Source organism: Symphalangus syndactylus, chromosome 13 (genome assembly GCF_028878055.3).
Source record: "Symphalangus syndactylus isolate Jambi chromosome 13, NHGRI_mSymSyn1-v2.1_pri, whole genome shotgun sequence".
NCBI lineage: Eukaryota > Metazoa > Chordata > Mammalia > Primates > Hylobatidae > Symphalangus > Symphalangus syndactylus.
Window position 1 is genome coordinate 44,084,583 of NC_072435.2, and position 21,925 is coordinate 44,106,507.

The following is a 21,925-nucleotide window of genomic DNA, read 5'->3' on the forward strand; positions in this document are numbered from 1 at the left end:
CTCGCGGTTATGAGCCTACTCGCGGTTACGTTTTTGCCAAACTCAATTCCTGGTCTCTCTCAGCCTCGGTTTCCCTACCTGGACTGCGTGGTGTGTGTTAATTTCTCTGCCCCATTTATCTCCCCTCTCCCAGCCCCGCCCCTGCGCCACCAGTGGGACGCAGAGACTCAGGACTAGGAAAGCACTTTTAAAGCGCTAAGGGATTGCGAAGAGCTACGGAGAGGCTTCCTCGGGGCTCTGCTGGGTCCACCTCCCCTCATGGACCGCGGGCGCGCTCTGGCGGCCGGGCCGCTCCAGGCTGAAGCCGCCGGACCACGTCTGTAGTCGCAGCTGCCATCTTTCATCCGGGCATCGGCCATCTTGGTAAAGGCAATGTTCTAGATTTTCGCTTCTGCCCGCCCCTCCTGGTTCATCAATATATTAAATGAGCGTAGGGAATGAGGGCGTATTAAGTGTCCTCTTTTTGAAGAGACAAAGAAGTGGCTGACTACCCTAGCTTGGGTCCGAGGCCCAGCCATCTTTTTCTTTACCAAAATGGCGGCGGTACCGAGGCGCAATGAGTGCGCGCCGCCAGGAGCTCAGCGCGCAGGCCCCGCGGTGACGTCACGGAGGCGCGACCGGGCCGGCGCTGGGGTAAGAAGGTAGGAGCGTCTGCGGCGCGGGCGGAACGCGGGTTCGGGGAGCAGAGGCGCGGGGCGGGGGCTGCTTGGTCTGGGACCATCCCCTGGGAAGGTTGGAGGAGGGGTGCTGGGAGGCGGGAGCACTTCCGGCGTCCAGTCTGAACCGCACCTAGTTGGGGGCAATGCCCATTTCCAGACTAGACGACTGAAGCCCGACGCGACAGCATAGTGTTCGAGGCCACCTGGCCCCGGACTGCCCCGGGCAGCTTCCGGTCTCGAGAGGGACAGAGTCCGGTGCGAGAGGGACAGAGTTGGGCCCCCGGCCTCTTGTAGGGGGATTAGTGGTGGGAGACCTCAAAAGGGATAGCCGGGAGGACTGGTTGGAGGAGGAATTGTTGAATTTTGTATTCTGTTATTTTACCTTCACATCCGTGGGGTCTTAATCCCCGTGGGTCTTGATTCGCTTCTAAGTGTGCCCCTCGCCCAGCCTGAGCCACTCCCTGGGTCCCGCCTGGGCTCCCAGCTCCTGCCATCTGGGGAGTCCACCTCCTCACCAACCCCAGAGGGCTTGTGTGACCCATAGATTGGGCCTCCCGGCTCTAACGCCCTCCACACCTTCCCATCTCCCTGGAATACAAATCACCCCCTTTTCCAGCCTATCTCCTGCATCCCGCATGCGGGCCGGGCTCTCCCCCACTCATTCAGACTTTTCCTTAGATGTCTCTTTTAGGAAGCCCTTTGACCCAGGTTGGATCAGAAGTCCTCTCCGGGCTTCCCCAGCGCCCTGCGTGTCCTTATTAGGACTCTGATTGCATGTGTTGGCTCTTGTCTGGAAGTCCTATGCAGGCAGGAAGCTCATTTGTGCCACCTCTTTCCCCAGTATCGCACACGTATTAGGTGCCCAGTACATATTTGTTGAATGACGTGTGTGCAAGTGAGTGAGTGTTTACCACACAGAGAAAAGTGTCTGTATTTGTCAGCTTGGGCTGTCATAACTAATACCACAGACTGGGTGGCTTAAACAGCAGAAAGTGCCAGGCACTGTGGCTCACGCCTGTAATCCAGGCACTTTGAGAGGCCGAGGCAAGCGGATCACTTGAGGTCAAGAGTTTGAGACCAGCCTGGCCAACATAGTGAAACCCTGTCTCTACTAAAAATACAAAAATCAGATAGGCATGGTGGCACATGCCTGTAGTCCTTGCTACAGGGGAGGCTGAGGCGGGAGAATCACTTGAACCGGGGAGGCGGAGGTTGCAGTGAGCTGAGATCATGCCACTGCACTCCAGCCTGGGTGAGAGAGCAAGACTCCGTCTGAAAATAAATTAAGAAGAGTGCTGAAGTCTCATGCCCTAGATGGCACAACACTGGCATCCTCAGCACCCTGGTGGAGTGCTGTTAATTTCTCAGCTGGTGGCCTTCCCCCCATTCACCTGAAAACAGGCTTTTGAGATAAGGCTCCAGGCTCAGCCCTGTGTGACCTGGCCAGAGACCTCGGCTTCCCCTCCTTAGAATGGGGATAAATGACAGTCTGCACATTTACGGTTTTGGGGACATTCCATTGATTTGGTCCTTGTAAAGCACTTCGCCAAGTGCTAGACATTTGGTGAATGGTGGCACCTACCATTTGCGTGTGCCTTGTCATTTCCTGGCTTCCCGCGTGGGCCTCACACCAGGTAGGGACCAGGTGCCCACGGGCCCGCAGCTTTAGGATTATTATAACATCTCCCAGTGATGCAGGCCCCAAGCCATCAGGAGCAATTTATGGTGGCTTTATTGTTAACCCAGCTCTAGGAAATTTAGGGACTGAAGCCTTCCAGGTGGTAGACAGGGGAGGGGACCCACACAGACCGCCACATGGTCACAGAAGCATGACTTGTAAGAGATCTAACGGGGCCAGGTGCAGTGGCTCACGACTGTAATCCCAGCACTTTGGGAGGCCAAGGCGGGTGGATCACATGAGATCAGGAGTTCGAGACCAGCCTGGCCAACATGGTGAAACCCCATCTCTATAAAAATACAAAAATTAGCCGGGCGTGGTGGCAAGTGCCTGTAATCCCAGCTGCTCAGGAGGCTGAAGCAGGAGAATTGCTTGAACCAGGTGGGTGGAGGTTGCAGTGAGCCGAGATTGTGCCACTGCACTCCAGCCTGGGTGAAAGAGCGAAACTCCATCTCAAAAAAAGCCCCAACGTGGAAACAGCCCAAATGTCTAGCTGTGGACAAATGGATAAACAAAATGTGGCATATCCATGCAGTGGAGGAATATTCAGCCATAAAAAGGAAAGAAGGGCGAGGCGCAGTGGCTCAGGCCTGTAATCCCAGCACTTTGGAAGGCCGAAGCAGGAGGATCACTTGAGCCCAGGAGTTCAAGGCCAGCCTGGGCAACATAGTCAGACCCTGTCTTAAAAAAAAAAAAAAAAAAAGGCTAGGCATGGTGGCCTGCACCTATAGTCCCAGCTACTTAGGAGGCTCAGGTGGGAGGATCGCTTAAGCCCAGGAGGTCAAGGCTGCAGTAAGCCGAGATTTCGCCACTGCACTCCAGCCTGGGTGACAGAGTGAGACCCTGTCTCCAAAATAAATAAATAAATGTACTTTCACACTGTGGCCTTTTGTGTCTGGCTTCTTTCACTCAGTATTGTGTTGAGGTTCAACCACATTGTATCATGTATATATTGGTGCCTCGTTTCCTTGTTTCCTTTTTTTTTTTTCTTTTAAGAGACAGGGTCTTGTTCTGTTGCCCAGGCTGGAGTGCAGTGGCACAATCATAGCTCACTGTGGCCTCAGCCTCCTATGCTCAGGCAGTCCTTCTACCTCAGCCTCCCAAGTAGCTGGAACTACAGGCATAAGCCACTGTGCCTAATTATTTTTTATTTTGTAGAGATGGAGTCTTGCTATGTTGCCCAGGCTGGTCTTGAACTCCTGGCCTCAAGCAGTCCCCCTGCCTCAGCCTCCCAAAGCACGGGGATTACAAACCTGAGCGATTGCACCCGGCCTATGATTCCATTGATATGGACTGAAATGTCCAGAACAGGGAAAGCCATAGAGACAGAAAGCAGATTGGTGGTTACCAGGGGCTAGGGGAAGAGGAATAGGGAGTGACTGCTGATGACGATGTGGCCTCTTTTGTGGGGATGCAAGTGTTCTGGAACTAGACAGAGGTGGTATTTGCACAATGCTGTGAATATACTTAAACACTGAATTGTACACCTTTTTTTTGTTTTGTTTTTTGGGATGGAGTCTCGCTCTGTCGCCTAGGCTGGAGTGCAGTGGTGTGATCTCAGCTCATTGCAACCTCCGCCTCCCGGGTTCAAGTGATTCTCCTGCCTCAGCCTCCTGAGTAGCTGGGATTATAGGCATGCGCCACCACACCCAGGTCTTTTTTTTTTTTTTTTTTTTTTTTTGAGAGGGAGTCTCACTCTGCCGCCCAGGCTGGAGTGTAGTTGCACTATCTCGGCTCACTGCGACCTCTGCCTCCCAGGTTCAAGTGACTTTCCTGCCTCAGCCTCCTAAGTAGCCGGGATTAAAGGCATCCGCCACCACACCCAGCAATTTTTATTTATTTTTAGTTGACACGGGGTTTCACCATGTTGACCAGGCTCGTTTTGAACTCCTGACCTCAGGTGATCCACCCACCTTGGCCTCCCAAAGTGCTAGGATTACAGGCGTGAGCCACCGTGCCTGGCCGGAATTGTACACCTTTAAATTGATTCTTTTTCCTTTCATTGAGACGGAGTCTCACTCTGTCGCCCAGGCTGGAGTGCAGTGGCACGATCTTGGCTCACTTCAACCTCCACCTCCCGGGTTCAAGCGATTCTCCTGCCTCAGCCTCCTGACTGGCTGGGAATACAGGTGCACACCACCATGCCCAGCTAATTTTTGTATTTTTAGTGGAGACGGGGTTTTGCCGTGTTGGCCAGGCTAGTCTCGAACTCCTGACCGCAAGTGATCTGCCCGCCTCGGCCTCCCAAAATGGTGGGATTACGGGTGTGAGCCACCAGACCTGGCCTAAATGAGCTCATTTGGTGTCATGATGTGAATTAATAAACTTTTACAAGGAGAGCGCTAAGTCCAAAGCCCTTGTTTTATACAGAGAAGGCCACGGAGGCCCCAAGAGGGTCCTGGCTGCCCAGGTGTGAGCCTGGGGGTGCTGAGTGCCGATGTCCCCACTGGCCCCTGCTCCCCCATCCCCATCCTCTTCCCACAGCCTGCTGAGGGATGCCCAAGAAGTTCCAGGGTGAGAACACCAAGTCGGCAGCGGCCCGGGCACGGAGGGCAGAGGCCAAGGCGGCCGCTGATGCCAAGAAGCAGAAGGAGCTGGAGGATGCCTACTGGAAGGACGACGACAAACACGTCATGAGGAAGGAGCAGCGCAAGGTGCGTGCACCCCGAGTCCCCGCAGCCCGCATGCCCTGTGGCCAAGGCCAGTGGTCCTAATGTCAATGTGGGTGAATAGCAAGAGGCCCCTCTGAGCTTTGATCTGAAAGGCCAGGAGGGACCGGGCGCTGTGGCTCACGCCTGTCATCCCAGTACTTTGGGAGGCCAAGGCAGGCAGATCACCTGAGATCAGGAGTTCAAGACCAGCCTGGCCAACATGGTGAAACCCCGTCTCTACTAAAAATACAAAAATTAACTGCGTGGTGGCGCACACTTACAGTTCCAGCTACTCTGGAGGCTGAAGCAGGAGAATTGCGTGAACTGGGAGGCGCAGGTTGCAGTGAGCTGAGGTTTCCCCGCTGCACTCCAGCATGGGCAACAGAGCGAGATTCCATCTCAAAAAAAAAAAAAAAGAGGCCGGGCGCAGTGCCTCATACCTGTAATCCCAGCACTTTGGGAGGCCGAGGTGGGCGTATCACCTGAGGTCAGGAGTTCAAGATCAGCCTGGCCAAAATGGTGAAACCCTGACTCTACTCAAAATACAAAAATTAGCCAGGCGTGGTGGCAGGCTCCTGTAATCCCAGCTACTTGGGAGGCTGAGGCAGGAGAATTGCTTGAACCCGGGAGGCGGAGGTTGCAATGAGCTGAGATCGTGCTGTTGCACTCCAACCTGGGCAACAGAGTGAGACGCTGTCTCAGAAAACAAAAAGCAAAACGCCAGGAGGCACTGGAGATGGCAGAGGGGAGGGAGGCAGAGGAAATGGTGTGTGGAAAGGCCCTGGGGTGGCACGGTCTTGCTTGTTTGTGGACAGTGAGGCTGTCATTGCTCTGTGGACATTTGTCTCCTTTGAGTAATGCCAGGGTTGGGCTAGATGGTCATTCTCACCGTGGAGCTACTCTGCCCCTGAGGACGCTTGGCAACACCTGGAGATGTGTTTGGTTGTCATAACTCGGGGAGAGGGGGTGTTGCTGGCATCTAGAAGGTGGAGGCCAGAGATGCTGACACCCTAGAATGCACAGTACGCCCCCACAGCAAAGAATGAGCCAGCCTCAGATGTCAGCGGTGCTGAAGCTGAGAAACGCTGTGATCAGGCCCCCGTTTCCAACCTGTTGACCCAGGTCCACAGGTTCTTCTAGGTGTTTATTTTATTTTTGTTGTTGTTGTTGAGACGGAGTCTCCCTCTGTTGCCCAGGCTGGAGTGCAATGGCGCGATCTCAGCTCACCGCAACCTCTGCCTCCCGGGTTCAAGTGATTCTCCTGCCTCAGCCTCCTGAGTAGCTGGAATTACGGCCATGTGCCACCATGCCCAGCTAATTTTGTATTTTTAGTAGAGACGGGGTTTCTGCAGGTTGGTCAGGCTGGTCTCGAACTCCCAACCTCAGGTGATCCGCCTGCCTTGGCCTCCCAAAGTGCAGAGATCACAGTCATGAACCAATGTGCCCAGCCCAGGTGTTTATTTTTTAAAAGCCGTGGTTTGGCATGGTATCTCATGCCTGTAATCTCAGTACTTTGGGAGGCTGAGGTGAGAAGATTGCTTGAGGCCAGGAGCGCAAGGCCAGCCTGGGCAACATAGCAAGACCCCATCTCCCCAAAACATGTAAAAATTAGCCATGTATGGTAGTGTGTGCCTGTGGTCCCAGCTACTTGGGAGGCTGAGGTGAGAGGATCACTTGAGCCTGGGAGTTCAGGTCTGCAGTAAGCTATGATCGTGCTACTGTACTCCAGCCTGGGCAACAGAATGAGACTGTGACTCAAGATGGATCAAAAAGCCCAGGGCCAAGCACCATGCTTCATTGGTGTCTGGGTTGTGGTTTAGGGCTGATGCTGACGTGCTTGGTCCAGTAGGTGGCGCCAGTGACCCATGCTAGCCGCAGCTCCTGGTTTCCACACCCTGGGTAGCTGAGACACCGGCCCTGTAGGCAACCCCCCAGATTAGGGGCTACTATCCTGACAACATGCCCAGTTCTTGGGGGGAATCTGGACATTTCCACCTGTTTTACCCGTCATCTTTTTTTTTTTTTTTTTTTTTAAAGACGGTCTTGCTCTGTCTCCCAGACTGGAGTGCAGTGGCACGATCACAGCTCAATGCAGTCTTGACCTCCCGAACTCAAGCAAGCCTCCTGCCTCAGCCTCCCAAGTAGCTGGGACTATATGCTTGCACCACCACCCCCAGCTATTGTTTGTATTTTGTGTAGGGGGTGGGGGTCATCTCACTGTCTTGCCCAAGTTGGTCTCAAACTTCTGGGCTCAAGCAATCCTCCCACCTCAGCCTCCCAAAGTGCTGGGATTACATGCATGAGCCACTTCGCCTGGCCTCCCATTGTCTTTCTGTGAAGGGGTAGAGCCTGCCTTGTTTTTAGCACACATTCAATGTCCCTGGCTTCCTTCCAGCCCCACCTCTACCCACCCTGCTGTACTGGGTCCATGGAGATATTTATAGTTTGGGGATTGGGGGATCATCAAAATTTTGACACTATAGAAAACTCAAAAGGAAAAACGATGTCTGTCAAAGATCCAGTATCCATTCGGGTGTGGTGGCTTAACGCCTGTCATCCCAGGACTTTGGGAGGCCGAGGCAGGCGGATCACCTGAGGTCAGGAGTTCAAGACCATCCTGGCCAACATGGTGAAACCCCATCTCTACTAAAAATAAAAAAGTTAGTTGGGCGTGGTGGTACGCACCTGTAGTCCCAGCAACTCAGGAGGCTGAGGCACAAGAATCACTTGTACCTGGGAGATGGAGGTTGCAGTGAGCCGGGATCGCGCCACTGCACTCCAGCCTGGGCGACAAAGCAAGAGTCCATCTCAAAAAAATAAAATAAAAAAAGAAACAAAAAGATCCAGTATCCAGACGGGGAGAATCCAGAGACCTTTCCACCCATAGTGTCAGGATCATTGGCCTAGTCCTCCCTATGGCCTGCATCTTGGCCACTGGGGTTGGCCCCAACCTCTGGATGAGGAAATTGAGGCAGAGAAGGCAGAAAGCCCAGATCACATGGCTATGAGGAAGAGCTGGAGCCAGACTGGCACCTTCTCGTTTGTTAAGAGGCTTTTTTTTTTTTTTTTGAGGCAGAGTTTTACTCTGTCGCACAGGCTGGAGTGCAGTGGCGTGACCTTAGCTCACTGCAACCTCTGCCTCCCAGGTTCAAACAACTCTCCTGCCTCAGCCTCCTGAGTAGCTGGGATTACAGGTGTGCGCCACCATGCCAGGCTAATTTTTGCATTTTTAGTAGAGATGGGGTTTCACCATGTTGGTCAGGCTGGTCTCAAACTCCTGGCCCCAAGTGATCTGTCCACCTCGGCCTCCCAAAGTGCTGGGATTACAGGTGTGAGCCACCGCACCTGGCCTTGTTTTTTTGTTTGTTTGTTTGTTTTAAGACAGTCTCTTTCTGTTGCCCAGGCTGGAATACGGTGGCGTGATCTCAGTTCACTGCAACCTCCACCTCCTAGGTCCAAGTGATTCTTTTGCTTCAGCCTCCCAAGTAGCTGGGATTACAGGCATGGCACCACGCCTGGATAATTTTTGTATTTTTAGTAGAGATGGGGTTTCACCATGTTGGCCAGGCTGGTCTCCAACTCCTTACCTCAAGTGATCCGCCCACCTCGGCCTCCCAAAGTGCTGGAATTACATGCGTGCGCCACTGCCTCTGGCCTGTTAAGAGGTTTGATTAAGGGACAGCAAAGCGTGCCTGTCCTAGGAGTGTGGGTCAGAAAGCATGTACCTCTGAGCACACCTGTATTGCATGCATCCGGGACAAGGTATGGAGCGGGTTGGACAGGCAATTGGGGCCAGGTGATGAATAGCTTAGACTTCACTTAGGGGCCAGACAGGAAGCCACTAGACCCTATCATTGAGCACGAAGGCCACCACTGACAGTAGGTTAGCAAATAGGTGTGGCTGCGTGCCCATAAAACTTTACCAAAGGGGCCGGGCATGATGGCTCACACCTGTAATCCCAACACTTTGGGAGGCCAAGGCAGGTGGATTACGAAGTCAGGCGTTCGAGACCAGCCTGGCCAACATAGTGAAACCCCATTTCTACTAAAAATACAAAAAATTAGCTGGGCGTGGTGATGGGCATGTGTAATCCCAGCTACTCTGGAGGCTGAGGCAGGAGAATCGGTTGAACCTGGGAGGCGGAGGTTGTACCACTGCACTCCAGCCTGGGCGACAGTGCAAGATTCTGCCTAAAAAAAAAGGCCGGGTGCGGTGGCTCACTCCTGTAATCCCAGCACTTTGGGAGGCCGAGGCAGGCAGATCACAAGGTCAGGAGATCGAGACCATCCTGGCTAACATGGTGAAACCCCATCTCTACTAAAAATACAAAAAATTAGCCGGGCATGGTGGTGGGCACCTATAGTCCCAGCTACTCAGGAGGCTGAGGCAGGAGAATGGTGTAAACCCGGGAGGAGGAGCTTGTAGTGAGCCGAGATTGTGCCATTGCACTCCAGCCTGGGCGACAGAGCAAGACTCCGTCTCAAAAAAACAAACAAACAGAAAAACAAAAAACCTCTACCAAAGCAGGCAGTTGTCTAGTTGGCTATAGTTCGTCAACCCTTGCTCTCTAGAACATTCTCAGCCCCCGTGAGTTTCCCTCATACCCCTCCTGGTCAGTCCCCCACCAGTGATACCTCTCCTCACTTCAAACATCATGCATTGGCCAGGCACAGTGGCTCACACCTGTAATCCCAGCACTTTGGGATGCCAAGGCAGGCAGATCACTTGAGGTCAGGAGTTCGAGACCAGCCTGGGCAACATGGTGAAACCCCGTCTCTACTAAAATTACAAAAGATTAGTCAGGCGTGGTGGTGGGCACCTGCAATCCCAGCTATTTGGGAGGCTGAGGCGTGAGAATTTCTTGAACTTGGGAGGCAGAGGTTGCAATGAGCTGAGATCGCACCACTGCACTCCAGCCTGGGTGACTGAGAGAGACTTTGTCTCAGGAAAAAAAAAAAAAAAAAAGGACCCTGTCTGAGGCAGAATGTGTGTGTGACATGCGTCAGTCTGGGAGCCTCAGGACGTTGCCTCTGACTGAGGGGGAAACTGAGGCTCCTCAGCACAGCAATGGGAGCCCAGTTTGTGCGCTCCAACAGCCTTGACTTTAACCGCCCCCTCCACTTTCCTGCTGTGCAGGTGGGGGTGAGGGTCAGGCCCTGGCAGTGTCCTTAGGTGCGTCCACCCCTATTCTGTGACATTCCCTTCTGTCAAATCTATCTGGAGATGCAGTGGTAGTGTCCCAGGGGGACACTGCAGGTGTGCGGATTGTCCCTGGGAAGGCTGAAGGTGTGAGAGTCAGATGATGGAGTCTCAGGCAGTGAGGGGGCAGGCAGGGGTGTCTGAGACCAGGGCCCTGCGGGAGTGCCAGGCAGCGGGCAGAGTACTGCCCTGAGCCTCCAGCAGCACTATATATAAACCATGGACTCGCTCGGCCCCCTGGGGTCCATGCAGGCCAGGGCAAGGGCAAGTACTGTAGCCCAGATGTCCCTCATCCAGCCAGCATCAGGGCTTCCTTGGGCGGCCGATGTGGAATCAGTTTCAGCCTCAGTGACCCACCGCAGGGAAACGTGGACAGTGCTGCCCGACTCATAAGGGCAAAGCCCCTGCCCTAGCCTGAAACGGGTCCAGGCCTCCCACGGCTCTTAGAATCCAACATGAACCCCTCCCTGGCCCCCAGAGGCTCCGCATGGTCCAGCCGTCTCCCTCCCGACCTCTTCCCCCTCCCCCTTCACTCCCACTCCAGCCTCTAAGCTGTTCCAGTTATAACAAATGGCTTCTGCCTCGGCGTCTTTGCACTGATACCCCTGCCGCTAAGGACGCTCCTGTTCCCCAGCTCTCCCCCTTGGCCGGCCCTCTTCGGACCTAGGAGCGTCACTTCTCCTTCAAGAGCCACCCACCCGCCCTGTCCAAGGTTCCCCTGTTGGCCTCACATCCCCCGCCCAGGGCAGCACCGGGACCTGTCTTGTTCCTGGCATGTCCCCTGCACCCAGCACAGAGCCTAAATCCTCGTTGGCTGAGATGAAAACTCGAACCCCAGGCTAGTGGGTGGCGCGGGGGTGTGGGGTCCTCTGCCTGACCATGCACGCGGCCCCCGCAGGAGGAGAAGGAGAAGCGGCGCCTCGACCAGCTGGAACGTAAGAAGGAGACGCAGCGCCTGCTGGAGGAGGAGGACTCCAAGCTCAAGGGCGGCAAGGCGCCGCGGGTGGCCACGTCCAGCAAGGTCACCCGGGCCCAGATCGAGGACACGCTGCGCCGAGACCATCAGCTCAGGGAGGCCCCGGACACAGGTCGGGCGGCATCCCGCTCTGGAGCTGCACTTTTGCTCACTGCAGAGGCAGTGGACCTTGAGTCCATTTGACCCCTCCTGGCCCCCAGAGAAGCTGCCAGGGCTCCACGTGGTGCAGGGTGGGTGGGTAGGCAGCCTTCTGGTAGGCCTGGCCGTGAGCAACTTCAGGGCTTGTGCCCCCGGGGGTCCTCTTGTTTGCAGGGCTGCCGGGAAGTAAGGCAGAGAACTGGGCGCCGGGAGGGTGGGACCTGTCCCAAGAGGGCTTATCAGCTGAAGTCGCGATTCCATACCCCCTCATCTCTCCCGCCTTCCTCCCGCCCCTAGCTTCTCCTGCCAGTCTCTATCTCATCTCCTTGGAACTGTGCATCTTTGCTTATCTCTCTCTGTCTCTGTCACCCACCCACCCGCCCAGCCGAGAAAGCCAAGAGCCATCTGGAGGTGCCGCTGGAGGAGAACGTGAACCGCCGCGTGCTGGAGGAGGGCAGCGTGGAGGCGCGCACCATCGAGGACGCCATTGCGGTGCTCAGGTAACGGGGCGGGGCTTGGGGCTTCCCAGGGATGGAGCTGGTCTTCGGGGGCGGGGCTGCCGGGGGGCGGGGCCGGGCTTTTTGGGGCGAGGCTGCGCCCAAGGCCCCCTGACGCTCATGTCCACCCCCAGCGTGGCGGAGGAGGCGGCCGACCGGCACCCAGAAAGACGCATGCGGGCAGCCTTCACTGCCTTTGAGGAAGCCCAGCTGCCGCGGCTCAAACAAGAGAACCCCAACATGCGGCTGTCGCAGCTGAAACAGCTGCTCAAGAAGGAGTGGCTCCGCTCTCCTGACAACCCCATGAACCAGCGGGCCGTGCCCTTCAATGCCCCCAAGTGAGCCCAGAACTTGGGGAGCCAGTTCACCCACGGGTGGTCCAGGTCACAACTCTGCACGCCCTTAGGCCAGGTCAGCAGCGAGGGTCACAGAGCGTTCCGGGGGCCAAGGCGCCGGGCCCCGGGGCCATGCTCTTATCACCAGCCACCCGTCCTCCCGCCAGAGGGTCCCTGCCCCGAGTGACACCCCATCCCCTCCCATCCCCCAGCGCGTGTGTGTAGAACCTCAGGGCTGAGTGCCCAATAAAGGTGGCGGCAAGGCTGCGGTGAGGCACTTGAAGCCTAAGTGAGTGGGTGGGGAGAGGCGGGCGGAGAAGGGAGAGAGGGAACAGCTTTGGGGACCTGCTGTGAACCGCACTGGGATCATAGCTAGGAAAGACAAGAGCCCCCAACAGCGTGCTCCTTCCTGCTGCCAGCTGTGCCTCATCAGCTCCTGCCAGCACCCCTCCTTGGCTGTGCCACTTGTCCAGTGAGGGACCTGCTGCACTGTCCCCTACACAAGCTCAGACAGGTGGAGGTGGAGGCGCTGGCCACACTTAAGGGGCAAAGCCAGAGAAGAGCTGGAGCCTGTCTGCCTCCTGAGATTCCAGTTCAGGGTGGGCCCTAGGACTTGACTGGGGGTGCCATGCTGTGTTTGGGGTCAGGAAATGCTGGCTGCTCTGCTGTTATTCCTACAGGGAAGGCATCTGGGCCAAATCCTTCTGTGCTGAATCCTGGGCAGGCTTCCCAGTGGAGGATTTCTTCCTTAGTGGGGGATGAGTCAGATCTCATCGCAGAGGGAGGAGGAAGGCACTGGGCCGGGAAAGGCCTGGAGGCTGCAGTGAGCAGGTGGATCTGAGTGGGTGTGAGCAAGCGTCCCGTTGGAGACTGCACATCTGGGAAGGGTGGGGTGGGATTTGAACCTAGTTCTGTCTTCCTAGAACTTAGCCAGCCCGGAAGAATAGAGGAAGGGCAGCTGGGAGATGGGCCTATGAGGCTGTGTGGGCTGAGCAAATTGCTTGGACTCATGAGGGCGGACAGGGGAAAGAGGTGCCCCCAGAAGTTGCAGTGGCCAGGGCCGGGTGCAGTGGCTTATTCCTGTAATCCCAGCACTTTGGGAGGCCAAGGTGGGTGGATCACCTGAGGTCAGGAGTTCGAGACAAGCCTGGCCAACATGGTGAAACCCCTCTCTACTAAAAATACAAAAATTAGCTGGGTGTGGTGACGCATGGTTATAATCCCAGCTACTGGGGAGGCTGAAGCACAAGAATCGCTTGAACCTGGGAGGCAGAGGCTGCAGGGAGTCAAGATCACAGCACTGCACTCCAACCTGGGCAACAGAGCAAGACTGGCAAAAAAAAAAAAAAAAAAAAGTTGCAGTGGTCGGATCATCTGCAGCACTTACCCAGTGGGCTTGGGTAGAGGTTGGAGCAGCCCCTGGTGCAGGAAATGGCCATCAAGGCCCCACTGTGTCATCCATAACAGTTGGAGGAACTGAGGCACAAGGGTAGAGGGTAGGGTTGAAGGGCTTACCAGGCCACTGCTATGGCTCTTGCCCAGGTGACACCCACTTCCTATGCCCACAGGGCTGTTCCCTGACTCCCCATTACCCTCTCAGCTCAATACTTCCAGCCTCCTTACTCTTGGCTTCTCAAGCCTTCAACACAGCAGGCTTGATCCCTCCACCAAGAACGCCATCCTGCTGGGTGAGGTGGCTCATGCCTGTAATCCCAGCACTTTGGGAGGCCGAGGTGGGTGGATCACCTGAGCTCAGGAGTTCGACACTAGCCTGGGAAACACGGTGAAACCCTGTCTCCACTAAAAATACAAAAAGTTAGACGGGCATGGTGGCAAGTGCCTGTAGTCCCAGCTACTCAGAAGGCTGAGGCAGGAGAATCGCTTGACCCTGGGAGGTGGAGGTTGTAGTGAGCCACTGCACTCCAGCCTGGGCAACAGAGTGAGACTCCATCTCAAAAAAAAAAAAAAAAAAATCACTGTCCTCCCAGATCACAAGTCTTAGGTGCATGCAGGTCCCCACAGAGGTCCTCAGCTCTGTGTAATCAGGGCTGGAGGGCTGGGCAGGCTGGAAGGGGCTAGGCTCTGCCCAGAGTTGGGAGATAGAATGTATCATGGAGGACAGGCCTTTCAGGATGCATAGGAGCTCTCCACATAGACAAGGGACAGAAAAGTCAAAGAAATCACACGTGCAAAGGTCTGGAAGTCACACCGCTTCCTGTTCAATGGAGGGCAAAAGGTGCCAGGAATAACTAGGTACAGGTGAGGCACCGTGGCTCATGCCTATCTATAATCGCAGGACTTTGGGAGGCCACAGTGGAAGGATCTTTTGAATCCAGCAGTTTGAGACCAGCCTGGGCAAGAAAGCAAGACTTTTTTTTTTTTTTTTTTTTTTTTTTTTTTTGAGACGGAGTCTTGCTCTGTCGCCCAGGCTGGAGTGCAGTGGCGCAGTCTCGGCTCACTGCAAGCTCCGCCTCCCGGGTTCACGCCATTCTCCTGCCTCAGCCTCTCCGAGTAGCTGGGACTACAGGCGCCCGCCACCGCGCCCGGCTTATTTTTTTTTTTTTTATACATTTAGTAGAGACAGGGTTTCACCATGGTCTCGATCTCCTGACCTCGTGATCCGCCCGCCTCGGCCTCCCAAAGTGCTGGGATTACAAGCGTGAGCCACCGCGCCCGGCGCAAGACTTTGTCTCTACAGAAAAAGTTTAAAATTAGGGCGTGATGGCATGCGCCTGTGGTCCCACCTTCTTCGGAGGCCGAGGTGGGAGAATCCCTTGAGGTTGAGTTAGAGGTTGCAGTGAGGAGGTTGCAGTGAGCCATAACTGTGCCACTGCACTGCAGCCTGGGTGACAGAGCGAGACCCTGTCTCTAAAAAATAAACTGGGTACAGCTGAAGTTAACATAAAAACTAACCAACATATGTTGGGCACTAGCTTAGTTTGGAGGTCCCCCAAGAACCAACCCTGAGACAGTGACTGTAGGAAATGTGGGATATCTGGGAGAGACCTTTGGTGAAGGTTAGGGAAAGGAGAGGAAGGTAAGGCATCCCGCAGGTGGCACCAACAAGCAGAGTCCCCCACGTGGGAGGAGACAGGCACTGGCACCACTGGGTGCCAGGCCTTGGCCAAACGGGTGGCAGCAGCCCCTCACTGAGCCCCGGGGACAGCCCCTATGAGATATTGATCCTCTTTGTATATAAGAAAACTAAGGCTGGGCACAGTGGCTCACGCCTGTAATCCCAACACTTTGGGAGGCCCAGGTGGGTGGATCACCTGAGGTCGGGAGTTCAAGACCGGCCTGACCAACATGGAGAAACCCCGTCTCTACTAAAAATACAAAATTAGCCAGGCATGGTGCTGCATGCCTGTAATCCCAGCTACTCGGGAGCCTGAGGCAGGAGAATCGCTTGCACCCGGGAGGTGGAGGTTGCAGTGAGCCGAAATCATACCAGTGTACTCCAGCCTGGGCAACAGAGAGAGACTCCACCTAAAAAAAAAAAAAAAAGCCGGGCGTGGTGGCAGGTGTCTGTGATCCCAGCTACTCTGGAGGCTGAGGCAGGAGAGTCGCTTGAACCCGGGAGGCAGAGTGAGCCGAGGCCACATCATCGCACTCCAGCCTGGGCAAGGAGAGCAAAACTCTGTCTCAAAAAAAAAAAAAAAAAAAAAAAAAGGAAAAGAAAAAGAAAACTAAGTCACCTACCTGTGTCACATAGCCGGGAAGCACTCAGAGCCGCCAGGAAGGCAGCAGGGGTAGTTTTGGGGCCCAGAATCGGGGCTGAAGATGCCAGCCAGGAAATGAATGGAATAGCCCATATAGCTCCGCACAAATGGAGGCCTGGGTTCGAATCCCGCCTCTGACTCTTCTGAGACCTTAGACAAGGTTCTGAATGATCTAAGCCTCAGTTTGTCCTGTAAAATAGGACTAAAAACCGCGCCCAACCCCAGGCTATCTGGAGAATCAAGGAGATGGTACCTGGGAAGGGTACGTGGGGAAGGGCTTGGCCCACAGGACCATGTTAGAGTCTTTGTGGCTGGGGATGAGAGAAGGTCGGGGACCAATGGCAATCGATCCGAGGGAAGAAGCCGACGGGAGGGCCAGCCAGCCACGACTGGGCACACAGGGCCTTGGACGCCAGGCGAAGGAGTGGGGCTTCACCCCAGGACAATGGGGAGCTCCGGCGGGGTTATGAGCAGGGCAGGGAGCGGATCAGAGCGGCGCGCGGCAGGCTTTTCTGGGCGCCTGCACAGGGACAACTGGTGGACAAGAGTGAGGATGAAACTCAGGACAGGAGCTGAGAGGGTGGTCGTCAGCTCTCGGGCACAAAGACAAGGTGATGACGTTTGTTCCCTGTTACAGAAAGGCCCTTACTCGCTTCGGCCCCTAGCCCGGGCCCCGGCCCCAGCCCCTCTCCCGGCCCCGCCCCCACCCCCACCCCCACCCCCGCCCCCGCGGAATCCCGCGCCCGCGCGTGCGCACTGGCAGCAGGGAATCCCCAGCTCCGCCGCAGAGAGCGGGAGGGGGCGTGAGAGGGGAGTTCCGTGCGCGCCCAGCCCGCCCCGCGTGCGTTGCCAGGACGCCCGGGCGGGGCCGCGGGGCCGCCGGTCGCTCACTGCGCCTGCGCGGGGGTGCTCGCCATTTGCGCCGGGGCTTTCCCGTCGCGCCCCAGCCGAAGAGGGGATGCCGCGCCCAGCGCGCATGCGTCGGCCCCACCCGACCCCCCCCCGCCCCCAACCCACCCACCCTGAGGGCTGGGGATTCCTCACCCGCCGCAGTGCGCATGGGGGCGGGGCGGGGCGGGGAAACCGGCTCAAACCGGAGTGGGGTTTGCCGAGGAGGTGGCGGGGGAGGGAGCGAGAGCGGGGTCTTCCGGAGGTTCCCACTCCGGCCCCCGCCGTTGCCTTAGCAACCGGGCGCGCGGGCGGCAGTGCGCGGGCGGCGGCGGCCTCGGGGAAGCCGGGTGGCTCTGCGCCTGCGCGGGGCTCCGCGCCTGCAGCCGGGGTTCCCCCTCGAGCACCGGGGGGACGGCGGGGGAGTAGAGGATGGGCGCTGGGAAGCGGGTGCTGGGGAGGAAGAGACCGTGGGGGAAGAGACGGCGCGGGAGGGGAGGAGGGGTGGGTGCCGAGGAGGGGGCGGTGGGGGAAAACGCAATGGGTAGGGACTATAGGGAGGGGTGCAGGGAGAGGCGAGCCTGGGGATGCGGGCCAGGGAGGGGGTGACGGGGGAGAGCGTAGAGGGAGGGGGACGACAAAGGCGGAGGGGGATGGGAGGGGGAGCTTAGGGAGTAGAGAAGGGATATGGACAAGGAGAGGGGTACATTGGGGCAGTGGGGGCGATGGGAGGGGGCGCTGGGGGACACCTTAGGTACCTGCAGTCTCCCGCCCAGCAGATTGCTCTGCGAGGGTGGGGGTTGCTGTGCCAGAAAGTCAGGATCTTCGAGTCCGAGCTTAAGGTTTCCAGATTTAGAAAAAAAAAAATTAAAAAAAAAAATACAGGGCGCCCACTTAAACTTGACTTTCAGATAAACGAGCAATTTTTTATTGTAAGTATGTCCCATTCCGTGTTCTCTACTTTATCCCGCAGCCCTAACCTTGGCTATTGTCGTTCCCCCCCACCCCCCAATTTACACACCACCTGTCCCTATCCTTTTCGAAAGCTGTGCGGACCCTCGCGGAAGACGCCTTTGTCTCCCGCCTGCCTAGCGCCCCACAGCCCGGCGTGTGGGGTGTACCCCCGGACCCCGCCATCCCCTCCCCCAGCCATCTGCCGTCCTCCTGGCCTTGAACAACAGCCTGAGTCGAGTCCGGGCTAGGCAGGGGAATGCGCAAAGGTGCAGCACGCACCCTCGGGGATTTTCTAAGCGCTCCTCACCCCCCACGACCTCCAAACCCTCCGCTATGGGCCTGGCCTGCCAAGGCCACATCGCCCCGCGGGTCCCAGACACCCTCACCTTCTCCTCCAGGAACCTCCAGGGCTCTGCTTTCGGGCAGCCTCCCTCGCTCTCTGGGCACAAAAGCACACAGTCACGTAGTAGGTGCTCACGAAGAAAACATTTGAGGGTGATTTTATGGAGGCAAGTGTAGGTGAGGGAGTGTTGCATTTCTCGACACGGACAACTGCGTCCTCATCCCATGGGGACATATACCCTCTCTGGGCCTTTGTCCCCTCCAACAAAGCAATTTCCCTTTTATCCTTCCCTTTGGTTTCAAAAAGTGTAAGATAACAAAACACTTTGTTTTGTTATCAAAACAAAATCAAAGGGGGAAAGGTCAGCCCCCCAGGGGTCCCTGGCCCTCGGCTGCCCCCAGCGTCTCCCCCAACACTTCCCCAACTTGCCACGTTCGCTCCTTTTACTTATTCTCCATCGGAACAGTGGAACATTTGCGCCTCCGGCCTGGCTTCTGCTCAACCGGCCAGGAGCTCGGTCCTTGCGGATCATTTTCCCCAGGGGCATATTATTCCGGAAACGGGCTAAGCGGTCCCGGGTTGGGGACACGTTGGCTCCTGTGTTTTTAGTTTCGCTGGCCTAGGTGACGTCCCTGCAGAAGACGGCTGTGGATCTGCTGTGGCGTGTCTTGGAGGCATTTCTAGGGCGGCTAGCTGGGCAGAGGGTGGTGCTGTCCCATTATTTGGAGCTAGGTAGCTCCTGGGGTGGTGCTGGGTCGGGAGCGGCCCTCTCCTCCCATCAGCCAGGACCAAGTTGCACCTGGCCCCTCATTCCCAGGGGCGGAGAGAGGAGAAGATGAAAGAGCAAGCAAGTTCACACCAGGGGTTGAGGGCAGTGCGAACAGTAAACCAGGGCGAGGTGCCCAGAGAAGGGGCGACTCTAGGGAAGAGGTGACCTTGGATGGAGCCCTGAAGACCACAGGTGGGAACAGGGGGTAAGGAGAGCCAGGAAAGGGCGATCCCGGCCCAAGAAACCGCAAATGCAAAGGCTCTGAGGCTAAACCGGTTAGGGGGAGACGCTGGGCGTGTCCAGAATGTGGTGGGCGGTCCCGGGAGACCGCCGAGGGATTGGAACAAAGGGTGGGCGTTGGGGGGGCAGACTGCGCCGGCCTGTGAGGAGTCAGGGTGCTCCTCTTGGTTCAAGAAGAGAAGGGAGGTGGGGGGAGGGCGGTCATGCGGGACGGGGACGTGACCTGTCACACGGGTTAGGACTGAAGTCTGTGGCTGCGTCAGGGAGAAGGACTGAGGCGGGGACAGGAGGAGCCGCGGGACTGGGGAGGGTTTTCGGGCTCCACTGGGCGATTGTGGGGTCCACGGGGTGTAGGGGAATCCCCTGATCATGGGTGTCCTTGTCACCTCTGCAGCCTGACTCTCCTTCACTGTGTCTGACTAAAGCATGGGTCGCAGCCTTCCCCAACAGGGGCGGGAAGTCCCCCCCAGGGAGGGTGCTGGGTGACACCCCTTGTCCTCGGCTCCTGCGAACCCACCGGCTCTCTGCCTCCACAGTGCAGACCCGAAGGCCTCCTCCCCTTTGTTCTTTTTCCCTCCACACGGTCACGGTCACACCGGCGGCTCCCTCTGAGCGCATCTCACACACAATGGGGGTGGGGGGTGCGCTCCCAATTTCCCCTCCCCTCAGTATCGGCGTCCCCGAGCCCCGCCCGCGCCACGGAATCCCGGCCTCCAGACCCCGCCCGGGAAGCTGGTTACCTTTCCAGAGAGGCTCCCCGCCGGGGGGCTAGGGAGGGGGGAGGGCTATTTTTAGAATGAATGGAAGAAAAGAGAGGAAAAAAAACAAAAAACAAAAACCAGAATGGAGGTTTGTAGAAGCCTCCCTGCTTCCAAGAGGAACCCCCCTCCCTGTCCCCCGCCCCAGACCAAGGCTGAAGGTGGGTGGGGGTTCAGAGACGGGGCGGGGCAGGGGACTTCGAGGAGGAACACGGTGGTCTGAGCTGGAGCCACGCTTTCCTTTGGAGGGGGCAGCTGAAGGAGAACAGCAAGACATATCCGGCGGCCCCACGGACTCGGAGAGCTGGAGGGACCCCGGAGGTGGGCACTTGTCCATTCGCTGAAGGGAAACTGAGGCTCAGAAAGGGGCTTGGCAGGGCCGAGGTCATGGGAAGGGCTTGCCCCTGGACTTCTCCCTCCCATCCGCTACCGAGCCAGACCCCGGGAGCCACACTGTTCTAAGGTGGCAGAGTGACCTTCACAACTCTGCCACCCAAGCCCGGGCCAGTCAGGCTCAAGGGGTCCCTAATCGCGCAGGTTAGGGGGAGGGTGTCACCAGCCCAACAATGAAATAGAGAAGTTTTCTGTGGTTTGGTTCTGGCCACCCAGGCTCCCCTTTCCTAGCTGGGACCTTCCAGCCCGGTCAACGTCGCCAGCTGCCCGAAGCCTCTGGGTCCCCCGATCCTCCCCAGTGGCGTGGTGGGGAGGCTTTAATTGTCTGCCTTCCTCTCTCCCTGTCTTCTTTCCTGGATCTGGGAGAGCGGCCCCCTAGAGTGAGGGGAGCAGCCCTGTTCCGTGCTGCTGGGACACTGGGCCCTGGCCAGGGGCTTCCGCTCTCCGGGCCTCAGTTTCCTCGTCTGTAAGATAACACCTTGGGCCAGAGGCGGCAGAGGGTCCTCCCATCTCTTTGACCGTTTTCTAAGATTTGCTGTCACGCCCCTGGGTGGAGGGGGGAGAATGGGCTTTGGCGAGAGACCTGGAGGGGGATTCCATTCCTGCTTTAGAGGAGACGCCTTGCGGGGGGGAGGGCCCGGGCTGTGGCCGCGACGGACTGCCTCCCTCGGCCTGCGGGGTCCGCGCCCCCTCCCCGGGCGGCGGGGCGGGGCCCAGGTCGGCGGGGAGGGGGTCGGCTCTGCGGCGGCGCGCGCACACCCTCCCGGCTCACACGCCCTTGCCCGGCCGTGCACTTGTCTTCGCGCTCGGGCTGGGCGCAGGGACTCCGGCTGCGGCGGCCGACTCCGGCCGGTGAGTGGCAGTGGGGGGCACGGCGGGGAGCGTTCGGTCCCGGCGGCGGTCCCCTTCTCTTTGGTGGGCGGATTGGTCAAAGCTTGCCCGACTCCGGGAATTCAAAGGGGAGCTGCGGGAGGAGCGGGGCATCCCTTCTTCAACCCCCGTCTCCAACACCGATCCCGGGAGTCAGCTCCTGACCCCACCCCCATGCCCTGTGAGGAGGGGGTTCCTGCTTCCAGGTCTGGGGATGCGCAGACATCGCCCTCCCTCCGCGAGGTGAAGGTGGGGACATGGGGATCCTCCACGCCTGCACCCTCCTCAGTGGTGGGGGGAAAGGAGCGCTGGTTCCCGTTGCCCCCTCCTCCCTTTCTGTCCCCTCAGGTTTCTCCCATTCTCCTTGCGTGGTGGCGGGGATTCCCTGTGCTGGCCCCGCTGCGCAGTAGGAGGGAACCCCCCACCTGCCAGCCTACTGTGCGCTGGGCTCCGGGTTCCTGTTCTTTTCCCTAAGCTCCCTCCCTTCCCCCCTCCCCTCTCCCGGACAGGAGGAGGGGCTGAGGCCCAGAGAGGGTTACCACTCGGCCAAGGTCATCCAGCTGGGCTGGGGCAGAGCAGGTTTCTGGTCAGATCCACGAATCCCGGGACCCAGCTGGTGAGGTCAGCTCTGGGATCCTCTGCCCCCGCCGCCGTTTAACCCTGAGCGTGGGGTGCCAGGGCCCCAGAACTGGGGGGATTCCTTACTTTCTCCAAGTTTCTCCTCCGGCTAGAGACCCAGACAGGACTGAGCCAAGAAGCCCCGGCCTCGCTCTCTTCCGGGGCTCCCAGATCTCACCTCCTCTTGTCCCCCCTGTGCCCCCCCTCCCAGCCTCCTCAGGCTGCCCAAGACCTCATCA

General features: G+C 57.6%; 2 protein-coding genes across 2 annotated transcripts in view; both read left to right on the forward strand.

Moving 5' to 3' along the window:
- Positions 1–576: 576 nt before the first annotated feature.
- Positions 577–12,411, forward strand: CCDC124 (coiled-coil domain containing 124). Its single transcript, XM_055239337.2, has 5 exons — positions 577–641; positions 4,822–4,991; positions 11,087–11,276; positions 11,688–11,802; positions 11,934–12,411. Exons 2-5 carry the CDS (start codon positions 4,833–4,835, stop codon positions 12,139–12,141), a joined length of 672 nt encoding a protein of 223 aa, XP_055095312.1. The 5' UTR covers positions 577–641; positions 4,822–4,832; the 3' UTR covers positions 12,142–12,411.
- An 8,476-nt stretch (positions 12,412–20,887) lies between these two features.
- The window catches only part of KCNN1 (potassium calcium-activated channel subfamily N member 1), a 47,078-nt gene continuing 46,040 nt past the window's right edge, over positions 20,888–21,925 (forward strand). The window contains exon 1 of the mRNA XM_063616357.1: positions 20,888–21,050. The gene's annotated coding sequence lies outside the window, so the exon portion shown is untranslated. The remainder of the gene's footprint in view (positions 21,051–21,925) is intronic.